General features: G+C 35.2%; 1 protein-coding gene across 1 annotated transcript in view; it reads left to right on the forward strand.

Annotated features, from left to right (window-relative positions):
- Positions 1-20,767, forward strand: part of LOC148955222 (uncharacterized) — a 79,091-nt gene that overhangs the window by 57,295 nt on the left and 1,029 nt on the right. The window contains exons 6-10 of the mRNA XM_089106641.1: positions 3,448-3,586; positions 4,975-5,141; positions 12,516-12,686; positions 15,159-15,353; positions 20,090-20,239. Coding sequence (XP_088962767.1) covers positions 3,448-3,586; positions 4,975-5,141; positions 12,516-12,686; positions 15,159-15,353; positions 20,090-20,239 — 822 coding nt within the window. The remainder of the gene's footprint in view (positions 1-3,447; positions 3,587-4,974; positions 5,142-12,515; positions 12,687-15,158; positions 15,354-20,089; positions 20,240-20,767) is intronic.

The following is a 20,767-nucleotide window of genomic DNA, read 5'->3' on the forward strand; positions in this document are numbered from 1 at the left end:
TTTTTTTACGATTTTTTCTCTGTTGCATTTTTGAAAACTAAATTCAAAATTTGTAAAAGGCTGGCATCCACTGTTTAGCGTTATAGGTTTTTTTTTTTTTGATACTGAGTTTCACAGAAAAAATAGTATTCAAAACTTTGGGTGATGGTATTTTTTAAGATTGACTACTGGTTTGCTAGTGTGTTGTGTAACTGTTCTATCTTCATGTTTTTCTTCTTGGGAGACAATTTTCAGTTTTTACGACGTCGCAACTGCTTTTTTCACGTCTCCAATTACTGACAATATTTTCCTCCTGAATTCTTAGACAGGGTTTGTTACTTGGCCACTCTCTTCAGTTTGTCTAAGGTTTCATATTTCTTTATATTATGTTACTAGCGCACCACCCTGGAAACAGCCATAGATATCTTCATTGTTTCATTGTCTGCAATGAAAAAGAAAATAAGTCAGTACTGAATCCGTTTCATTGGGCAAACGTTCCAATTACCAAAAATCCAAGATTCGTTGTGTTGTCTTCCGATTGCCTTTGCACGGAAATCTATGATAACCAATGTTGCCGAGCCAATCACTGGTTTCTCCAATCTAGGAAATTATTTTGATTTATACAATGGCTGTTCACTAAATAAGTGGTGCAATAGGTGGCTATAGCTTTCAACTGTGAATCTAGGTAGATAAATACTATATGTTAAATACAGCGGTAATATTTATTACTATTTTCTATAGACTAAAGAAAAATGGTATCGAAGCGAAATAAATAAAGAGGTGAGATTTCAATGTCAGACGATTCTCCCACGAAGAGTTTCATGTCTCAAGTTGTGAAACTTTTAAACCAAATAGCAGAATTGTAATAAAAAGGTTTTTTTTAAATTTGAATGGATCCTTGAAAATTCCTTGGGAGACCCCTCCCCTCCTCTTACAAAGACGAACATAACTTGTTAGCTAAGATAGATGTTCGCTTATTCCGGATACCTCTTATAAAATTATAAGATGATGCACCTCAAAGAAAAGATTAAGAAATGACTCGGCTGTCCACTGTCGTAAAATATTGCTGGGACTAAACTTCAAAGCAGTATCCAGGGGGGCTAGGGGGTTTGACCCCCCCCCCACTCCGAAATGTTTTTCTGACTTGTAAAACGTGACAAAAAGGGACATAAACAAATTTTGTATGCGTTTTTTGAGGTTTTTTGTGTACCCCCCCCCCCCAAAAAAAAAAAAAAAAAACGAAAGAATTTTTTAGTAAAGCCCCCTCCGAAAAAAAAATCCTGGATACGGCTTTGCTAAACTTGTCCGGCAGATTTTGATGTTAGACCTCCATGGCGTACATTTTATAAAAATTATCATTTTCAGTTTGAAAGTTTATAAAGGATTTTAGAGAAAAGTAAAATGGACTACAATATCGAAGGTGTCGACTCAAGTTTTTTTTTAAGCGTTTTTTTTTTTTTTTTTTTTTTTTTTGCTAGGTCCTGCAAAACCCTGATTCTTTCTAAGCTCAAAGATAGAGTATCTTTTTTTTTGTACCAGAATTCGCTTTTGGTAAAACATCTTCAATTACTTCAAGTCAAATTTAGATGTTTTGTTAAGTAAATAAATCAACTGTAGACGATGGGGAAACAATTGACTGTTCTACAATTCGAGCATTGGGTTTTGACATGTTAACTGAAATATCACCTTGTGTTGTGTTCTGGAGCAACGCTACCGCTTTTGACATAGGAGAAATGTTCCCCGAGAGTTGACAAAACCGCCAATATTTTTCCAGTAAAAAATCGGGAAAAAATTGAGCGTACTATATAGTACAAACAACAAGCAAAAATAAACCCTTCTAATTCTAAAAGTAACCTTCCTGGGGATCTTTTAACTTTAGTCATGTGATGCTGAAAACTATTTCTTCTAGGTCTGAGATAAGAAGGTCAGTCTCTTTTCTAGATTTTAGGAACTAATCATAATTCTTCATTCCCTTAATATCACCAAGGTGTCTTGCAAAAGTAATTCTCCTTTGTGCGATTTGAATCCGACCCATCCATTGTATTGGATAAATAGAGGTTGGGGGGGGGGGTCCTATACCTGGAAGAAGAGTGTTGGATATCAAACAAACTTGATCGGAGGGTCCTAAATTTAGTTTGTGGGGTCCTGTATCCATTTTCATCTGCGCGGAGGGATATGGTGCATAAGATCCTTTTATCAAGATATTTAGCAGAAAAGGATATCGGATTTTAACGAAGCTTGGTGAAAAGCAATATGTATTGTCATAGTTATGCTTTCAGGGCCTCAGGAACTGGTCTGGCCTTTGGGGAGAGGCTCTTAAATTCTCGTCATCAGGACACTTTGCTGAAAGCCATATCAGATATAAGCTAAACTTTGCCAGAAGCTAGAGAAACTGATAATTTTGCTTTTTCGTAGTCCGTATCCTTTTTGAGCATAGTGAGAGAAGGTGGCCAATTTTTGACATCAGGACATGTACCAAAAGGGGTTGTTGGGTCTTTTCAAACTTAGTGGGAAGTAAAAGTATTGGTCCCAGCTTTGCACGTCGAGAGTTCGTACCAGATGCAACCTAGTTCTTGTCGTCAAGATATTTATTGTTAGTGGTTGTAGGATCTTAACGAACATCGGGTTTAAGTAGAGTCGGATTAAAATAAAATTTCATGAAAAGCGAGAGCTAGGCTTATAGATATGTTTTAATGGTCTGTACATGTCCAATCTCTTTTGAAGGAGGAGAGCTTTGGTATCAAAATCTATTTTTACTAGCCTAATCACTAGGATTAATTCTTCAAAATCTGATCAAAAGCTGTCGTTTTGATGTTGGGTGTCCTTGGGGAACCAGAGGAAGATACAGAATTTATGGTGGAGGGGGGGGGTACCAACGATACTGTAATTATTGTAATTTTTGGCCTTCTAGTAAATGGCACGTGCCCCCTATGCCACCTCTCCCTGACCAGTCCCCGTCATCCTGTCCGTTCTTGCCATATGTGTTTATATGAATGGTCTGTTAGATCTCAATAAGCTTTGGTAGGGATTCGTAGCTACAAATTAATTCGCGGTTCGATTCTATACCCCTATTTGCACATCATTTATGAAAATATTAATAATTTCAACAATAGCAGGATTAAGTGGAATGATAATGTAACTAAAAACAAATGTCAAAATAGGTACTAACAAGATTACCTAAGGTAAGATTACCCTAAATAAGCATTAAAATTAGCAAATTTATGATATGCGGTATAGATTTGTTTTTTATAATCAAGGTTTGGTATAGCATGCTCTCTTTCCCCTTCCTCTTTTGTCCAAAAACACGCAATTACTTTTCTGTAAAATGTGTTTTCCTTAAACATGATGATGTTTAACCCCTGTTCACGTTCTGAATATAGCTGAGGTTACAACTATTCCTGATAAATTATAAAGTAACTCATTTATTCACATGGGATATTCTTGTTATTAAAGTGGTTTTATTTTCAGGTATCATTTTTGAGGAATGTCGCTTGGACCTTGTCGAATCTTTGCAGGAACAAGGATCCTCACCCAGCCATTGATAAAATAAAACTGTGTTTCCCTGGTCTGAAGTACATCCTAACATTCGATGATGAAGAGGTTTTAGGTTAATCATTTCATTTTTACATTGTAATCCTACTGGTTTGCTGTCTTCCTTTGAAAAAAAAAACAAAAAAAAACGATAAAATACAAAGAAAGGAAAAGTAACAATAAGCAAGAATTTTAAAAAAAGGTGATTTTAAGCCACTGGAAAAGAAGAAACGAATAGACGGAGCAGGTATTTCGGCAAGGACCTCGGCCAAACCGTCCTCATTGCCCAAAAAATCACCATCGTTTTGGGTTCTTGTTTAGTGTTGTATTTATTTTTTGTTGTTTTTTTTTGTTTCTTTGTAAAATGTCAAGTAGGCATGACTAAATACATTTTGATTACTAGAATAAATTCTTACATACGGCCATTAAAAGCTATCATGAACTTTGATGAAGCTAAGAATGACTTCTTAACTATGAGGCTCAGTAGGAATTCGCTATTGAAGTTTGCGATCAATTCATTAGTTAAGCTTGCTAATTTTTAAGCTATTACACTTCAATTTTTCTCTATCGAGCAATTAGTGTTCGATTGTAATTAATCTCAGTCAAATGTCAACTATATTTTAACTTGATGCAAAATCAATCAAAAATGCACATCTTTTAAAGTTAATTGGAAAATTACAAGACTTGAACCATTAGATTTTTTTAGGATGTCTTTTTATCAACTCTGAGGAGTTTACCTTACCCGGTAAGCACATATACTTTGGCAGCAGCATAAACGGGCTTCATTCCTCCTATTGGAACTTGTTTGGAGTAGAAGATGGATGACAACATTTGTCTTTTTTATCATATGTTCATTTCGTCTAGTTTATATTTTCAAACGGGATACAAAAAGTGATAGAATAACGTGAAAAAAATTATAGTAAAACTTGAAACGGACGCAAGTTACCCAGAATATATATGGGGCTACCACTTCCTTCCCTTTACCTTGGGCTTTTCTAAACAGAATCCACATTTTCAACTTTGAACTCCTATTAAAATGTTAGAAACATTAATGTGCTTAGTTTGGGTGTTTCCAGCTATAGATCAAGTTTTGGGTATATTTCGTGCACCTCTTAAGCGTTAAGACGGAGAGGGGGTATTAAAGAGTTGCAACCCTTCTATTCGGGATATGTTTTACTGGTTTAAAAATTGTATATTGATTTTTACTTTCATTTGTTTTTTTTAACACAAACTTTTATTCAGTTTTTGAAAATGTTGTAAGTGAAGTATTACCAATATGGAAGCGAACGTCCATCATAAAAATCTGTGGGCTGGGGGCCGGTCCTTCGTACTTTTCTTTGAGAAACCAATCTTCTTCTCCCTCCCCACTACGTTCAGCAGTGGAAAAACTGATGGGCTGTTGTCATCTCAAAGGAAAAGATAGGAAAGTACTTATTGCTTAGTAGGTATTCATATTTTTTCTAGTCGATACATGCTGGGCTCTTTCGTACATCTCAGATGCGAGTAACGACCGAATTCAATTAGTTGTAGATGCTGGTCTTATACCTCGACTTATTGAACTTCTGAATGGTGACGAGACTGCCATTGTTACACCTGCACTCCGCTGTATTGGCAACATTGTCACTGGAAAGGTAATTCCCTCCTACTTCTTTAAGTTCACAACCACTTGTGAATGTTCATAAAATGATTTGAAATATTAGCTTATGCCCCCAAGACCGTAATACGTAGACATTCTTCATTACTCAATTCGTTAATGAATTTATTCGTAATACGTAGTCTTTTTGATTAATCACCTTCATTAGAAAAGTGTTGCCATGAGAAAACCACTAATTGGAAAAGAAACATTTTTCTGAGTCAGTAATATCAAGTTGGTTCCAAAAAAGTGACAGATATTCAGTGTTCGCACTTTTACGTTCTAGGTAGAGGGTATTACTTCCCCCCAAAGATTCTTATAGGGATCGCAGTGGCTATTTACAAAAATTTATTTCTGAAAATGCTCTTTTTCGGGCATCTGATCCCCTTCTTCTCAAACATTTTCTACGCAAAGGTGGAGGGCGTTGGAGACTCATTTGTCTCCTCTTTAAGCTGATCTGACGGATCTTATCCCTAAAAAAAATGGAAATTAGCTGCCTATCTGTTTTTTCCACACCTCTTCCCTTCCCCTTTCTTGCCCACTAGTGAAAAATTGCAAATTAGTTGTCTGACTATTTTTTCCATTCCTCTCCCCCCTTGCTTGCCCACTAGTAAAAACATTTCAACTTTTATTGTAAAAGCGTTTCATGCTATCTTTTTCTTCGACCTCATAGATCATGTAGTCGAAGCTCTGGTGTTTACAATATATCCTTAACGAAGTTGATTAATCTCTGACAGAGAGTTTATCGAAAGTTTTCAATCTCCTTGAAAAGTTACAATGTTGCGCAATATATTTGGTAACGGAGGGAACGCCAACTCTACACTGATACTTTCTTTTATAAATTCAAATCAGCCCAGGATACTAACATTTTGCCTCTCAAGATCGCTTTATAATTATGCATTTACTTGGTGCCTTATTTCCCTATAGGCAAATTTATTACCATTTTTCCTCTAGGCAAGTCTATTGTTTTGCTACACCTTTTTGGCTTCGTCTAACTAGTAGGATAACATGTATCTTTATTCTCCTTTCCTTAGTTTTTATCATCTTTTATTCCCTTTAAAAACAAAATAAGCTTTTAATGCTTTACACGATCGAGTTAGAACAAAAAATTGTTTATCAACTGATACAAGAGCTAAATGTGGCGGGGAGTAGGAGGGGGAGGGGTTGCAGATAGATTTTTTTGTTTTACACTTTAGCATTTTTACGATATACATATTAAATTTTTCCTATTAATCGACACATACCCTAATAAACATATTGTTTTTCCAATGAATTTTTAAACAACACTATCTTTTAGTTGTCATTACTTTCCTATTTTTCCCTATGTTTTTCGAGTTTTAAATTCTTGAAGAAAAAATTAAAAGTCTATTGGACTTAAGGTCGACGAAGGATAGGGAAGACATACAAAGCCCTCTTGTATTTGAGAAATATCCTTGATTTGGAGCTATAGTTTAGATTTTCAGCTCCCCTTCGCTACACACTTGGTAGCTCAGCTCATTTTGATAGATTTTGTTTAAAATGAGCCCTGAAATAGCTCTCTAATTTTCAGTGCGCTGCTAGCAGCGGGAAAAAAGAGGACACATCAGTGCAAAAAAGTGATGTTCCTTGTTGTTCAAGCCAGGGGACGGTAATTTTCTTTAGAGGCTTTTCAGTCACGACAATGCCAATGGTGTATTTTTTATTTCGATCCAATGCCATTTTTTTTTTAGAGATTTGGTTGTTTGTTGTTTTTTTTTTCGAAATCCTCTTAAATTTGTTTTCACAATAAAATTTTACTATTAAGACTAATTTAGATAATGGTTACAATTCCTGAACCAGCTAGGAATAAAATATTTTTTAACTATAATTTTTGGTTATTATGGGCTGTATTTTCTCTTTGAAACTCGTTTTTTTTTAATTTTTGGTTACTACGGGCCGTGGTTTGCACCTTACTAGATTTTAGCTACCGCTGCGACCACGATGAGTGAACATACATAAACAAAGAGGGAACATGGGCAACTTTGATCCATGGATCTGAGTTCTGAGCAACAATTAATATCATTATATATCAAATGTTCAATTTGATTTTATTTGTACTTTCCAAGACTGTTCAAGACTCGTATAGTTTTCAGTAAAGCGCCAATGACGCAGTAGATTTTAGACTTTTACAGTGAGAGAAGGAAGCAAAACCTTAACTCTTCTTTGTAGAGGTTTTGTTCGCTTCAAGCTTGATTTGTATATTCAATTTAAGTTTCACTCGTTTTAAGATTTCTTTACTCATTTATATCAGTACCTACTGTTAGTTTGTTTGCTATGATTGTTTATTTAATTTCTGTTCGTTTGGGGTTTCATTTATGCTTCAATAACAAAATATTTTTGTTCGTTTTAAGCTTTACTCATTTTAAGATTTATTTATTCATTTATATTAATACCTGTTGTATCTTTGTTGATATGATTGTTTATTTAGAGTTATTGTAGGTTTCTATTTCTTCTGATATTAAGTTTAATGTGGCCTTTACTTTTGTTTAAAAAACTTCTTTTTCGGAAAGTTCTTTTTAGTTAATAAATTTTAAAACGAGTGAAACTTACATTGAATACGCAAATCAAGCTTAAAATGAACAAAAATCACTACAAATAAGAGTTGTAAAAGTCTACACTGTAAAAGTCTAAAACCTACTGCGTCGTTGGCGCTTTACTGAAAACTATATATGTCTTGAACAGTCTTGGAAAGAACAAATAAAATCAAATTGAATATTTGATACACAATTGCATTGACTGTCGAAAAATCATCTTTTCAAAATTTTTCTTTAACTAAATTTTCATTTTCAATGCTGTAATAACTGGAAAAGAAAATATTTGTTATACAATTCGTTTTCAGTGAAGCGCCAATGACGCAATAGGCTTTAGTTTTTTACAGTTAAGGAAGGGGGCAGCATCCAAACTCTTGTTTATAATGAAACTATATTTGTCTTGAACAGTCTTGGAAACGAACTAATAAAATTAAAGTGAATATTTGATGTGCAATGATATTAATTGCTGAAAGCTCATCATTACAAAATTTTATTGTAATTTCAAGGTTTATTCTCAATATTAAGTGCAAATGAAAATATTTGTAATACAATTAGTTTTCAGTAAACCGCCAATGACGCAGTAGGTTTTAGACTTTTACCGTGAGGGAAGGAGGCGATACCCAAACTCTTGTTTGTAGTGATTTTTGTTCATTTCAAGTTTTATTTGCATATTCAATGTAAGTGTCACTCGTTTAATATTTATTTATTCATTTAAATTAGTATCTATTGTATGTTTGTTTGCATTGATTGTTTATTTAAATTCTGTTCGTTGTGGATTTCATTTATACTTCAATAGCAATTTTTTTTTTAATCTTTATTTGCATAATTAATTTAAGCATTAATCGTTTTAAGATTTATTTATTCATTTATATCAGTACTTGTTGTTTTTTTGCTATGATTGTTTATTTAATTTCTGTTCGTCTGGGTTTCATGTGTTCTTTAATAGTAATTTCCGGTCGTTTTGAGTTTGTATTTTTACAAGTATTTGTATCTACTGATCTTAAGTTTAATATGGCCTTTACTTTTCTTTGAAAGAATGCTTTTTCGGAAAGTTTTTTTTTACTAATTTTTGTTTATTTTTATTGTATAAAGTTTTGTTTTTTAAAAACTCCTTATTTCAAACTCTAGTAAACGAGGTATCAGTAACAAAAAGTAACTTGCATAACTTACAGCCCATGCACCGTCAATCGAAGTTGCTACGTAAATCGAAGTATAAAAGTAACAATAAGCAAGTTCCGTAACTTAGAGCCATTTCCCTGGGATTGGGGGGGGGGGTAGAGACAATTTGCGCTCCCATTTGCGCTTGAACTCGGAGGATATGTGGGGGTCGGGTTTGATACTAGGGAGTGGACGGGGATGGCTGTGGACACCCTTCCATCGATGGCCCTGTTTTCATTAATCTTAGTGCACAGCTAGCAGCGCATTCAGGAGATCCAGAATCAAACATGTTCTCTTTTCTTAATAAATAACGTGAAAAAAGGAAACTAGAACTTTCAATTTCTAATCATTTGAATCCCCTCTGAAGTGTATACGACCACCTCTCGTGGGCATAAGTTAGAACCCTTCCCTGGGCTAGGGGGAGGGGGTATATTGAAACCGAGTAGTTTATCATCTGATCGTTGGACTATTTCAAACTTAATGGACATCTCAAAAATTTGATATTGTTGTCCCTGGAGTTGGTTAGATCATTTTTGGTCCATTTTGAACAAAATGGCTATGTAGAAAATTCGATCAGACGTATTTGGGGAAAAGAGGGTTGGGGGAGGGGGCTAGTTGCCATCGGCACTTTTGATTCTTAAAAACAAAATTACTACTTTTGATTTCTAATCGTTTGAGTCCCCTCCGAAGTTTATGTGACCGCCTCTTCCATAAAAAACTGTATGCCCCCAGGGCATAAGTTACAACCCTTCCCGCGGGATCTGCGGGGGGGAGTATATTGACCCCGAAGTTTGTTATCTGATCGTTGAATTATTTCAAACAAACTGGTTATCCCAAGATTTTGATCAGATGCATTTGAGGAAAAGAGGGTTTTTGTGTGTGGGGGGGATAGATACCCTCCGACCACTTTTGACTCATAAAAAGATAACTAGAATTTTCAATTTCCAATCATCTGAGCCACTTCTGAAGTGGCTCGACCGCCCCTTATATAAAGACTTATATACCCCGGGGTATAACTTAAAACACTTGCCCTGGGGCTCTGGGGGGTTGTGTCGACCCCAGAGCTTTTGTTATCTGACTGTTGAACTATGTTTAACAAAATGGCTATCTTAAAATTTTTATCAGATGGGTTTGGGGAAAAAAGAGCGCGCGGGGAGGGGGCTAGTTTCCCTCCGATCCTTTTTTACTCTTAAAAGGTGAACTAGAATTTTTGGGTTCCAATCAATGAACCCACTGAAGTTTATACAAGCATCCTTCATAAAAACCATTTCCCCTAGGCCCGGGGGAGTTGTGTCGACCGTGGAGTTTTTGTTATCTGGTTTTTGAACTATTTTTAACATAGTGGCTATCTTAAAGTTCTTATCGGATGCATTTGGGGGGAAAGGCGTGGGGGGGGAGGAGTTGCCCTCTGATCACTTTTGATTCTTAAAAAGGCACTAGAACTTTGTATTTCCAATTGAATGAGGCCCCTCCGAAGTTTATGCGACCGCTCCTTTCATTTGAAGTGCCTCAGAGAAAAAATAAAATAATAAAACATTGAACCCTTTTTTCCATCAAATGAGCCCTCTCTGAAGTTTATACGAGCATCCCTTCCATAAGAACCATTTATGCCCCCAGGGCATAACTTACAACGGCTGTCCCCGGGCCCTAGGGGGTTGTGTCGATACTTGAGTTTTTATTATATGATCTTTGAACTATTTTTAACAAAATGGATATCTCAAAATTTTTATCGTATGCATTTGGGGAAAAAAGGGCGTGTGGTGGTAGTTGCCCTCCGATCACTTTCGACTCTTAAAAAGGGTACTAGAACTTCCGATTTCCAATCGAATGAGCCCCTCCGAAGTTTATAAGACCACTCCTTTCATCTGAAGTACCTCTGGACAAAAAAGTTAAACATTGGAGCCATATGGTCCTTACTATAGGCAACGCTATAGCGTTGCCTCTGATAGCTAGATAAATCAGGAGCAAATGGTAAATTAGATCTTTTTTTGGGGGGGGGGGGCGAAGTTACAAAGCCTTAGCTTGCATACATTTTGCATTTCTTATAAGAAACAGCTTTGATTGGGTGTCGGGAAATAGAGAATGTCGGTTTTAAAGAAAAATTGCGTATGCTCTGACTGCCCTTTAAGGAAAGTGTATCATTGTTTTCCTGAAGAAAAAATCTTCCTGGGAAGTGTTCTTTTTTAAGTTTTCGAGGGTTGATAAATACTGGGCTAGTCAGTAGTAAAAAAAAAAAAAACAGCGTTAGTTGGTCCCTCAATCGACTTTAATCGACAAAGTCAACTAAAGGTTGCTGTCTTATTCTGTGCTGCCCAGGAATGTAAATATTGTTACGATTAATTTCAAATAGGAAAATTTTCTTCTTGTTTTTTGCTGTATTTTGGTTTGTATTTTCGTATTTGATATCATTAAGTTAGGTAATTTCCCTATTTCAAGGCTCATATGATTTGGATATTCTACGCCAAGCCCAATTAGACGGACTAATTATTAATTTTTTTAGAGCCTCTCGTTTTCTCGCCTGATAAGGGTTTGAAGGAAATGTCCCTCTTTCCGCATCCGAACCTTTTGTTGCATCAGTTCCCCTCTTTTCTCGTCTATTTCTTTTGCTTATTCTGAGCAGTGTGATATAGTAAAGAAGTGCTGACTTTTTTGTGGCTTAATTAATAACACTCGTCCGCCAAGATTAGTGATACATCAGCTTTAAGGGTGTATTTTTAATAGTAAGCTTATTTAATGCAGACACATTTGTCTTTTATCCTTTCAGATATTAGGGTTCTTTTTATGCCACTTATTTGTTTAACGTTGTTCACAAATGGATTCTACGGGTTAACCTAGCGTAAGTTTGTGTAACCCTTTTTGGCGGTTAGTTAAAAGTCGCAATCATTCAGCCGCCTACATTGTTTGTCAGTCATTTCAGTAGGTCCCTGGATCAAAATAGAAAATCAGAACTTTTGACTTTGTTCGGCTCTTTACTTTCGCGAAGTGAGCTTAAAGTTTACAGAATATCTAAGTTTTTGCTATAACGGATTAGTATAGTACAGATTGCTATTGTTCTTTGAAGTTGTTTCAGGAATGTTGCTTCTTTGTGTAATATTTAATTTTTTACCGAGGAAGAAGTACAATAACAAAAAAAAAATTTGGTGGCACATTGCATGTGTGACTTCGCTCTTTACTAAATTACACTGTTACGCAAACTATGATTTTACGTTTCTCCTATGTGTTGGCTCGAAAATAAGCTCATTAGACTCGGTTTGCATTTGTGCCTTAAAATATAGATGCTAAGTAAACCACCCAATAAAAACCTTTGCTGTTCCTTGCTTCTTGGCCACAGCTGTAAACGAATCATTTATTATCGTAGTTGTATGTAACCAAATTGGGGGGGGGGGGTGTATGAATTTTTATCTTAGGTTTGGGTATGAAACGGAAAAAACTAAGTACATTCTTAGGCCAAGAGTTTATGTGAATCATCAATCCCTTGCGTTGTTATGATTTGCTCTGAGATTTATGTGTACCTGTTGTATTATTCAATCTTGCTCGGACTGGAGGTGGGAGAGAAGGGTGTATTATTCCTGTGCTGAAGTTGTTCACCTTGCATCTTTTATTTGTATTATTTTAGTATTATTAAGAAAAGTCAAGATTAATAAATGGATATTTACAATTTTTAGACGGATGCTGTTGTATCCCAAGGAGCGTTACAAGTTTTGGCCCGTTTGTTGAAGCATTCAAAAGTAAATGTAGTGAAAGAAGCCGCATGGACCATCAGTAACATCACAGCTGGCAATCACGGTCAAATCCAAGCTGTCCTCAACTCTGGATGCTTGGAACCCCTGATTAGTGTGAGTAATCTTCGTTCTCATTTATAAATGCTTCTCCCTTGTTCGATCCTTGTTCAAAACCTAATGCTTCATGTGAACATAAATAACATGAATGGCTGAAAAACGGTTACAAAACCATACAAAATCCAAATCCAATAAAACTATAAATAAGTTTTCATTTTTGTGTGCCAAACTAAACTTTAAAATTTTAAGTTTATATGATAATACATGAAGCCTATTTTATGCCTGACCACGTATAGATAATATTGGGTACTTTTTAATTAAACGAAACACACCCAAGAAGTGAAATTAGGTTAATCCAATGAAACATTACCTTTGGTTTATATAATAATATAATTTGGGCTATATATTTGAATATTAGGGGGGGGAGGGTAAAGTATTTGGACAGCGCCCCTAACATAACCACCCCAACCCTAATTTGGAAATATATAGCCCAAATTATACAAGTCCAATACATTCTATCACCCATCACTTGTCTTTGTGGCTAAGAAACCGATTTTCTGAGATTTAACCTAAGCGTCATTCTTGAATGTGTTTCGTTTAAGTGACAAGTTAAATTTTCAAAATATCACCCCTTTTTCCTTTGTCTTTTTAAATAACGAAAAAAATTATCTTTTGATATTGATTAATTAAAAAAAAGAATTTTTCTTACAGATGTAAAGAGCGAAATTGAAACTGAAAACGAACAAGAATTATCATATATGTGCAGTGATATTCACTATGCTACCCTGAAAACCAGAAACTACTAAAATATTGCTGTCTGCATATTATTGTGATTGTTACTATAGGTATGGTCTTTGGGGAGGGGATCCAAAAGCCGAATCAAAGTTCCTTTTTAGGTTCAGATTTTCCTTTGGGCTTTTTTAGACTAATCTTGACTTCTCTAGTTTTCTCTAAACTTATCTCCCTTGTTCTTTGGCATGATCATGACAATATTCTTCTTTTTTCTTTTTTATATTCTTATTTTCTGTTTATATGTTTTTTTAATTGGAGCTAATCTCTTTTCCTGAAAGCTTTTCGTGTTATGCAAGTTCTCTTTTAAATTTCTTTTGTTAAGTTGATCCCTTTCCTTCGAGTAAAGGGATTTTTAATCCGTCACAGGTTGTTTTTGGCTCCATATTAAAGCAGTAAAACTACTGTATTTTGGTGTAGATTTTCAAAAACGGGTGTTTAGGGTAAGGATCTGTCTTTACACTTTTGAACTAAATGGGTTTTCATTATATACTTCTATAGTCTATTATTCATAATTCATCAAAACAGTAAGCCTATAGAAAATGGTATGTCTATTAGCAACTTCTGTGTATTACATTTGTTCTTATTTTTTTATTTATTTTTTTAAATCAGTAGCTGATTTTTGTTGTATCAATCTCTATATATATTATTGCCCATCTCAAATGAACGGATAGACCACCGATGCTCGATTTGCATAGGACGAATTCCTGTTGCTAATAAATCCCAATGAATTTTGTCGATGTTTCAATTTTTTCTGGGAGCTCGAACAACAAAACAAGGTCCATATCGGATGAAAATCCCAATGACTCTGTCAAATTTGCTACAGAAGATTGCTCGCCTCCTGGGGACAATAAGTCCCTTATTATTACCCAGTGCCATGCGTAGAAGTGTTTTCTACAGGGAGGATTATTCCGCCCCTGTTATTCTTATTCCTGAAATTTATGCTTTATGTATTTCTATGCCGTGCTTCTCGTGCTATGTTTTTCTTACGTAGTATAAAATGTGTTTTATGAGTTTTTCTTATGTTGAATTAAAATCAAGTAGTTACGGGCATGCATCAAGCAATGGCTAATTGTAGAAAAGGCCAAGACAGATAGTCCCGAGTGATTGAGAGGCAAACCTGGGATGATAAGCCCTTGCTAGGATTTTATTAAAATTATATCATTCCAATTGTTTATAGATAAGTCTATCTATCATCCATCCATAGGTCATTGCTTGGGCAGAACTAAGTTAGATAGTTATTTAAAAAAGGGATGAAAAATAGGATTGATTATGGGTTGACGCGTGACGAACAATGTCCTCTGGACTTTTATGCAAAATTTCGGACTGAATTTGCTGGGACTCAGAGGCGGTGTACAAGTGAAATCTAAGCCTAATAAAAACCGTATCGGATGAAAACCCTAATGACTGCCAACTTTGCTTCAGAAGATTGCTCGCCCCCTGGGGACAATAAATCCCTCATTATTAGCCAGTGCCAGGCGTAGAGGTGTTTTTTTTATGGAGGAGCATTGAGCCCCTGTTAATATTATTTCTTAGAGTATGCATATATATATATATATATATATATATATATATATATATATATATTGATGCTTTGTGTGTTTCTAGGCAATGCATCTCGTGTTATATTTTTCTTATGCAGTAATAACAGAGATGTCTTATGTGGTAAAGGCGATATGTGAGTGATAGTAATTTCACAAAAATTGAAAGATTTGTGTTCTAATTGATATTTGTGTTTAGGTACTTGAAAAGGGCGACTTTAAGTGTCAGAAAGAAGCTTCATGGGCTGTAACTAATTTGACCATGGGCGGCACGGTTGAGCAAGTCATCACACTCTGCCAGGCTGGTGCAATTAAGCCAATTTGTGATCTTCTCTCGGTTAATGATGGTAAAATATTGCAAGTCCTCCTCGACTGTCTTGAAAATATTTTGAAGGTATTTTTTTCTTCACTAGCTAAGATAATTTTTCACCTGTGGTAGTGACGGCGTAAGTGGCAGAGGACCAGGGTCACCTCTGATATATTGCTTTAGAAGCTCAATTCTGACGGTAAAGCGCTTACTGAAAACCTACTTTTAGTATCGTAGATTAATATCAAAGCCAATGCATTGAGTCCCGTACTCTTACCTAAACCTTACCATGCTCTTACCTTTCTTATCTAATTCCTATGCTTACCTAAAGAAAATCTGATTTTTGCTTTTAGTATTAATTAGCGGCTAAATTGGACCGTTTTTTTCCTTGAAAATGCGTCTTATAAAAAAAAGAAGTTGGCTTAGGTAAGGTAAAGTAAAATTCCTCACCAACTAAAAAGTTGGTAAGGAACTAATAGGTTTTCAGGGGCGACTGAATGAGAAGTAATAAAATTTTATGCGACTCCGTGTATCTGTTTTTGATACATCCTACTATGTATTTATGCAGGCTACATATTTAACGGGTTTTGATCCATGTTTGTGTGATTTCAAATATTTATGGAACCAAAAAAATATATAAGTGGTTATTAATTTATCTTGAAGGTGCTAAATATATCAAAAACTCGAGAGTGTATTGGAGTATATTTGCTATTAGATGTTCATGAGCATTGGGGGTACGCCTAAAACATGATCTTTGTAGTGTCCCTGCATCTCCAACACGTTTCAACAATGAAAAAGAGTGCATATTGTGTTACACCCAAAAAAATACACTTAAATTTTCGAGTAGAATCCGAATCTCTTTAACTTATATTGGGCTACCATTTGAAATGTTTGAGACACCCGTGGATACCAGAGCCCTTCTAAATTGCCATTTGTTAAAGCAAAATCACACACTAAATGTACGTGTGAAAAATAAATTAAGAAAAAGTTTTGATGTTTTTATGTGCCTCAAAGTTAAGGAGGATGTGCTAAATGTTTTCCAGATGAATTGTCTAAGAATAGTTTTATGTACTACATATCAAAATTTCAGGTACTGTTTATCAAATATAAGCTCTACGAAAAATGCTCTTCCATCTGAATGTCTAGGGCTATACTGAAGGAAGGATTAAGAAGGATGGGTGGCGTAGTGAAGGAAGGACGATAGGTGGCTGAAATTTGTTCATTAGCCAACCAGTTGGGACAGAAGCAGCCTTTGGGGGTAATAAAAGAGTTTCTAGGTTTTTATTGATATAACACTTGTATCGTGTTATTTGGTGTTGCTTCTATTATTAAGTATTAATATTGTGGAAAAAAGTTGAGAGCTTATATTCATTTGATACTATTATTTACGTTTAATATCCTTCAAAATAAACTCTCCTTGGATCTATAAAGTATCTCCTGTGTTTCTGATGCTCTTAGAAACGCCCCTGGAAACTATTTTCAAACTTCTTCATAGATGCTCTGTCCTATTGTACTAGGATTCATCCACCTCTTGGGAACGCTGACTTTTATGTACTCTTTTTACCCTATTTGAGAAAAGTACTATACAGAGCTAGGTCTGGTGAGTAAGAAGGTTGAGGAAAGACTTGGGTGTCGTGTTTGGTCCATACCCTAGTATGGCCCTTCCAATTCCAACTGTATGGTCCTTTAAACTCGGGTCTTTTTCTTCGTGCTCCGACCCAGGAACAGCGAAGACACCTATGTAGGTTTTTTTGTAATAGTTTGTGCTTTTGGACTAGGATCGTGATTGTCAATCCATCGAAAAAAAAATGTCTACTCAATTTTTACTAGGCTGTAAGTTTGACAAGCTTTCGTGGGTTTTTCTCCTCATCTGTGCTTCACTGCGAAGATTTTACCACTACTTCTGGATAGTAACGTACACACGTTTTTTCAGCACCAGTTATTAATTTTTAATATTTTTGTGGCAGATTTGGAGCATTCTAGCAAATCAGTGCCAATCTTTCTCCGATTTTCTTTTCGTACTCTGATAGCAGTTTTGAACAAATTTGTGTGCTATAGCTATGCTTTCAAAATAGATTCGGTATTTTACCAAGTTTTTGGCAAAATTTATGCACTTGCCTTCTTCTAAATTGTTGCTTGTCGGTGTAATCCGACAAGACGTACAAACAGACTTAACTTGATCACTTCTATGAAAAACTATTTTAATTTTGATAACGGCAATACTTTCATACTGAAACCGGTCTAGAAGTAATGCCATCAGGCTCGACTTTTTTTTCTTTTTTTTTCGCTTTCAATTTTATATAAAAGGAAACCAAAATCTAGATCGAATTTTATCAAAAAGAACTGGAAAAACTTAAGAAGAGGCTTTAAAAATCTAGGTCTTAAAAACCAGGTGAATGCTCACTCTGGTTGATATAACAAGCTTAAACAAAAAGTATGACGCCTTTTTAAAGCTTAGCAGTGCCAACGTTAGCCTGGCAGCGCCATATATAAAAATTGCAAATGATCTTGTTTCATGTAAATTCTGCTTCTATTCCTGCAGGAACCCGTTGAAACTCTAGTCTCTTTATGGGCTAATTTGAACATAAATTTCCATTTAGCTAGGTGAACGATTCTGTCAAGCTTAATGGATGGAAGTAAATATTCCCAGTTTAACAGCAAAAGTTTATCCCACAATTGCCCCCGAATTTTCTATATGAAAAAGAGTTTTTTCTGTTAAGTCATCAATCTATAAATCATCAATTTATAGCTACGCTATTGTTTCAGTTACTCTTGGCTCTTTAATCTGGTATGGAATTAAGTGAACCAAATCTGAAAAGAAACCAGTTGAAATATGAGCCCTAGAGTTTAAGAGCTGTTGTTTGGACCCTGATTTTTGGGCTTTAAGTTAAACCCTGCAATGATGCTTTTTTCACAATTTAGTGTGGTATGTACTCGAAAGCCCTTAAACAAATTACTTATTTTTCCATTTCTTTTTTCAAAATTTATACAGTATTCAATTAGTATCCCCTGCGTTTTAGCTTTTATATTATCTGATGCTTTTGTAAACAGAATTTATTTTTAACCAACATCTAGCTTCAAGTCCTTGGAAAATGAATATTTTCTCATATTTTCCAATTTTGTTAGGGAAAAGATTTGAACCAAGAAAAATGGTTATTGACGTTTTCAAGAATTTACTCAATTGGAATCTCCAGAGCTATGTACAGCAACAAAGAAAAAAAAATAAATGCGAGGGGGTGTAGGAACTTTAAGAGTTGGAATTAATGACAAAGTTTCGTTCTCTGTGCAACTATTTAATAGCACTAAATAACTGGGAAAGGTCGATGAATTTAATGCAGAAAACGTGTTCTAAATGGGGATAGCGTTGTTAATTGTCGGTTGGGAATACCTTGGAAAATAATCCTCATTTTAGTACTCTCGTTAAAAGAAACGTCATTATGCAGATGAAATTTCTTCGATTGGTCAGAAGATGAAAGATGTCAAAATTATGGTGGTGAAGAGGTAGAAATCTTTCGTGATAGAATGTCTCTAGATCTTTTTTATTTACTTAGAAAAGCAACATTTTCTATCAGTCTCAAAATATCGTCTCGTCTTAACGTTTACGTCTTAACGTTAACCTTAACGTCTTCGTCATCGACCTTCAGCATTGGTTGCTAATGTTTTTTTTTTTTGTTTTTTTGTTTTTTTTTTTTACTATCGAAAAAATAGTTCTGAAGATGTATGCAAATTTATGGCCTTTCTTAGGTTTACAGTGATTTCAAGGCTAAAATATTTAACATAATTCCAAAGCTGGCAATTCAATTGTAGTCTAGATTGTTGGTCCCTTGAAGAGAGAACGGGTGTTTTGAAATAAAAGAAACGTTGGTGAACAGTCAGCAAAATTTAAGCTAAAAAAAATACAGCTCAAAATGTTTTATGAAGGCGTAGTTTTTTAAGAAGGCGTAATTTTTTTTTTTTTCTAAATTTTCTTAACCAGTTCAAGCAATCTGACTTTATTTTCACTGTCCTTGATACGGTAAAGAAAAAAGTGAAAAAAAAAAGAATTTTTTTATGAAAAATAAGCCTAAATGCGGTTGCATATACGCACATCCCAAAAACAAAAAGATATTTAAAAAACATATCAGCAGAGGAAAGTGAGAAATACTCCTACTTAAACGCATCCTAAAGATAAAGGTTTGGGTAGTACTTACCCCTTTCTCCTCCTCTGAGTAAATTTTGTGATGACGCTAATGGTCCATACTATAGGTTTCACCAATAATGGTGAGACTATAGTTTTCCAAGTGTTTGGTTAAATGGCACGGGTAAACGGCGGAAGTAAGCAGTCTGGTAAATAAACGCCGCCAACTTCAAAAGTAATAGCACACGAAAGTTACCTTTATACACTTTGGATCCCTAATGATCAAGAATTTCCTTTTTTAAGGTGTACATCAAAGTCTCTAGATCATGAGAACTGTTTCACACATTTTCATCCTTTTTTTTTGTCTTTGTAGAAAGTTCTTAGAGAAATTTGAAAGTGTTAGAACTGCTGAAAGGAGACTGCTGCTTATAACAGTTGTCAAAAATAACGAAAAAAAGAATTTAGACAGAACCAGTAGTCATGTGTCGAGTGTCAGGGTCTAAGCCAATTTGGCATACACCTTAATAAAGATGTCACTTTGTTTAATAAATCATTGAGCATGGTTCATTGCAAATTGAATCGCTTCACCTGACGCGGCAGTAAAACGAGAAAAGATACATATGTGCTGAAATTAGGATTGTTTTTATATTCTTGTATCTGCTGTTGAATCGAAGTTTACCCAAAATGAAAAGAGTTTATTTTGCAGACCGGTAGAAAGATCAATGAACTAAGCCGTTTTGCGTTGATGATTGAAGAGTGCGGAGGTTTGGATAAAATTGAAAGCCTTCGACTGCATGAGAATACTGAGGTCTACGAAAAAGCTGCCAGTATTATTGAAAAATACTTTTCTGATGAGGTAAGCTTTTAGATCCAGGTTTTCATAATTGTCCTAATTGAGTTGACGGATTTCTTCCATACTCCCCCCCCCTCCTCGTGTGTTTATCATTATGTTAAGAATGATTCCAGTCGACGAGTTTTCCAGTGTACTTCAACTTTTCTTTCTTTCTTTTTTTTTAAATTCGGCCATTTACTGCTATACTATCGCGATAAGAGCATGACATGTATCTGAGTTCTTGGGATGATCAATGAGTTCGCACCTTAGTAACGAATCTGCAGTTAATCGCCCTTATCCATACATAGAAAGGTTATATCTCGCTTGGGAATGATCCAAAAGTATAGACAAAAAGAACCCTAATTTGCAGGAATCGGCAGTTTGCACACGAGACAAATATCTAGTCCAGTGAACATGTTCTCGTAAAAATATCATCCTTCTTTTTTTTGCGTTTTTTAGGTTTTCTATAATGTTTGATGACATCAGACTACTTCTATGGAACTCGACCCAACCATCCCTTCTTGCGTGGGTTTGAATAGCATCATTTTTAGT

The sequence above is a fragment of the Artemia sp. Qi Xiang Cuo genome, chromosome 2, assembly GCF_049724085.1.
Source record: "Artemia sp. Qi Xiang Cuo chromosome 2, ASM4972408v1, whole genome shotgun sequence".
Taxonomy (NCBI): Eukaryota; Metazoa; Arthropoda; class Branchiopoda; order Anostraca; family Artemiidae; genus Artemia; species Artemia sp. Qi Xiang Cuo.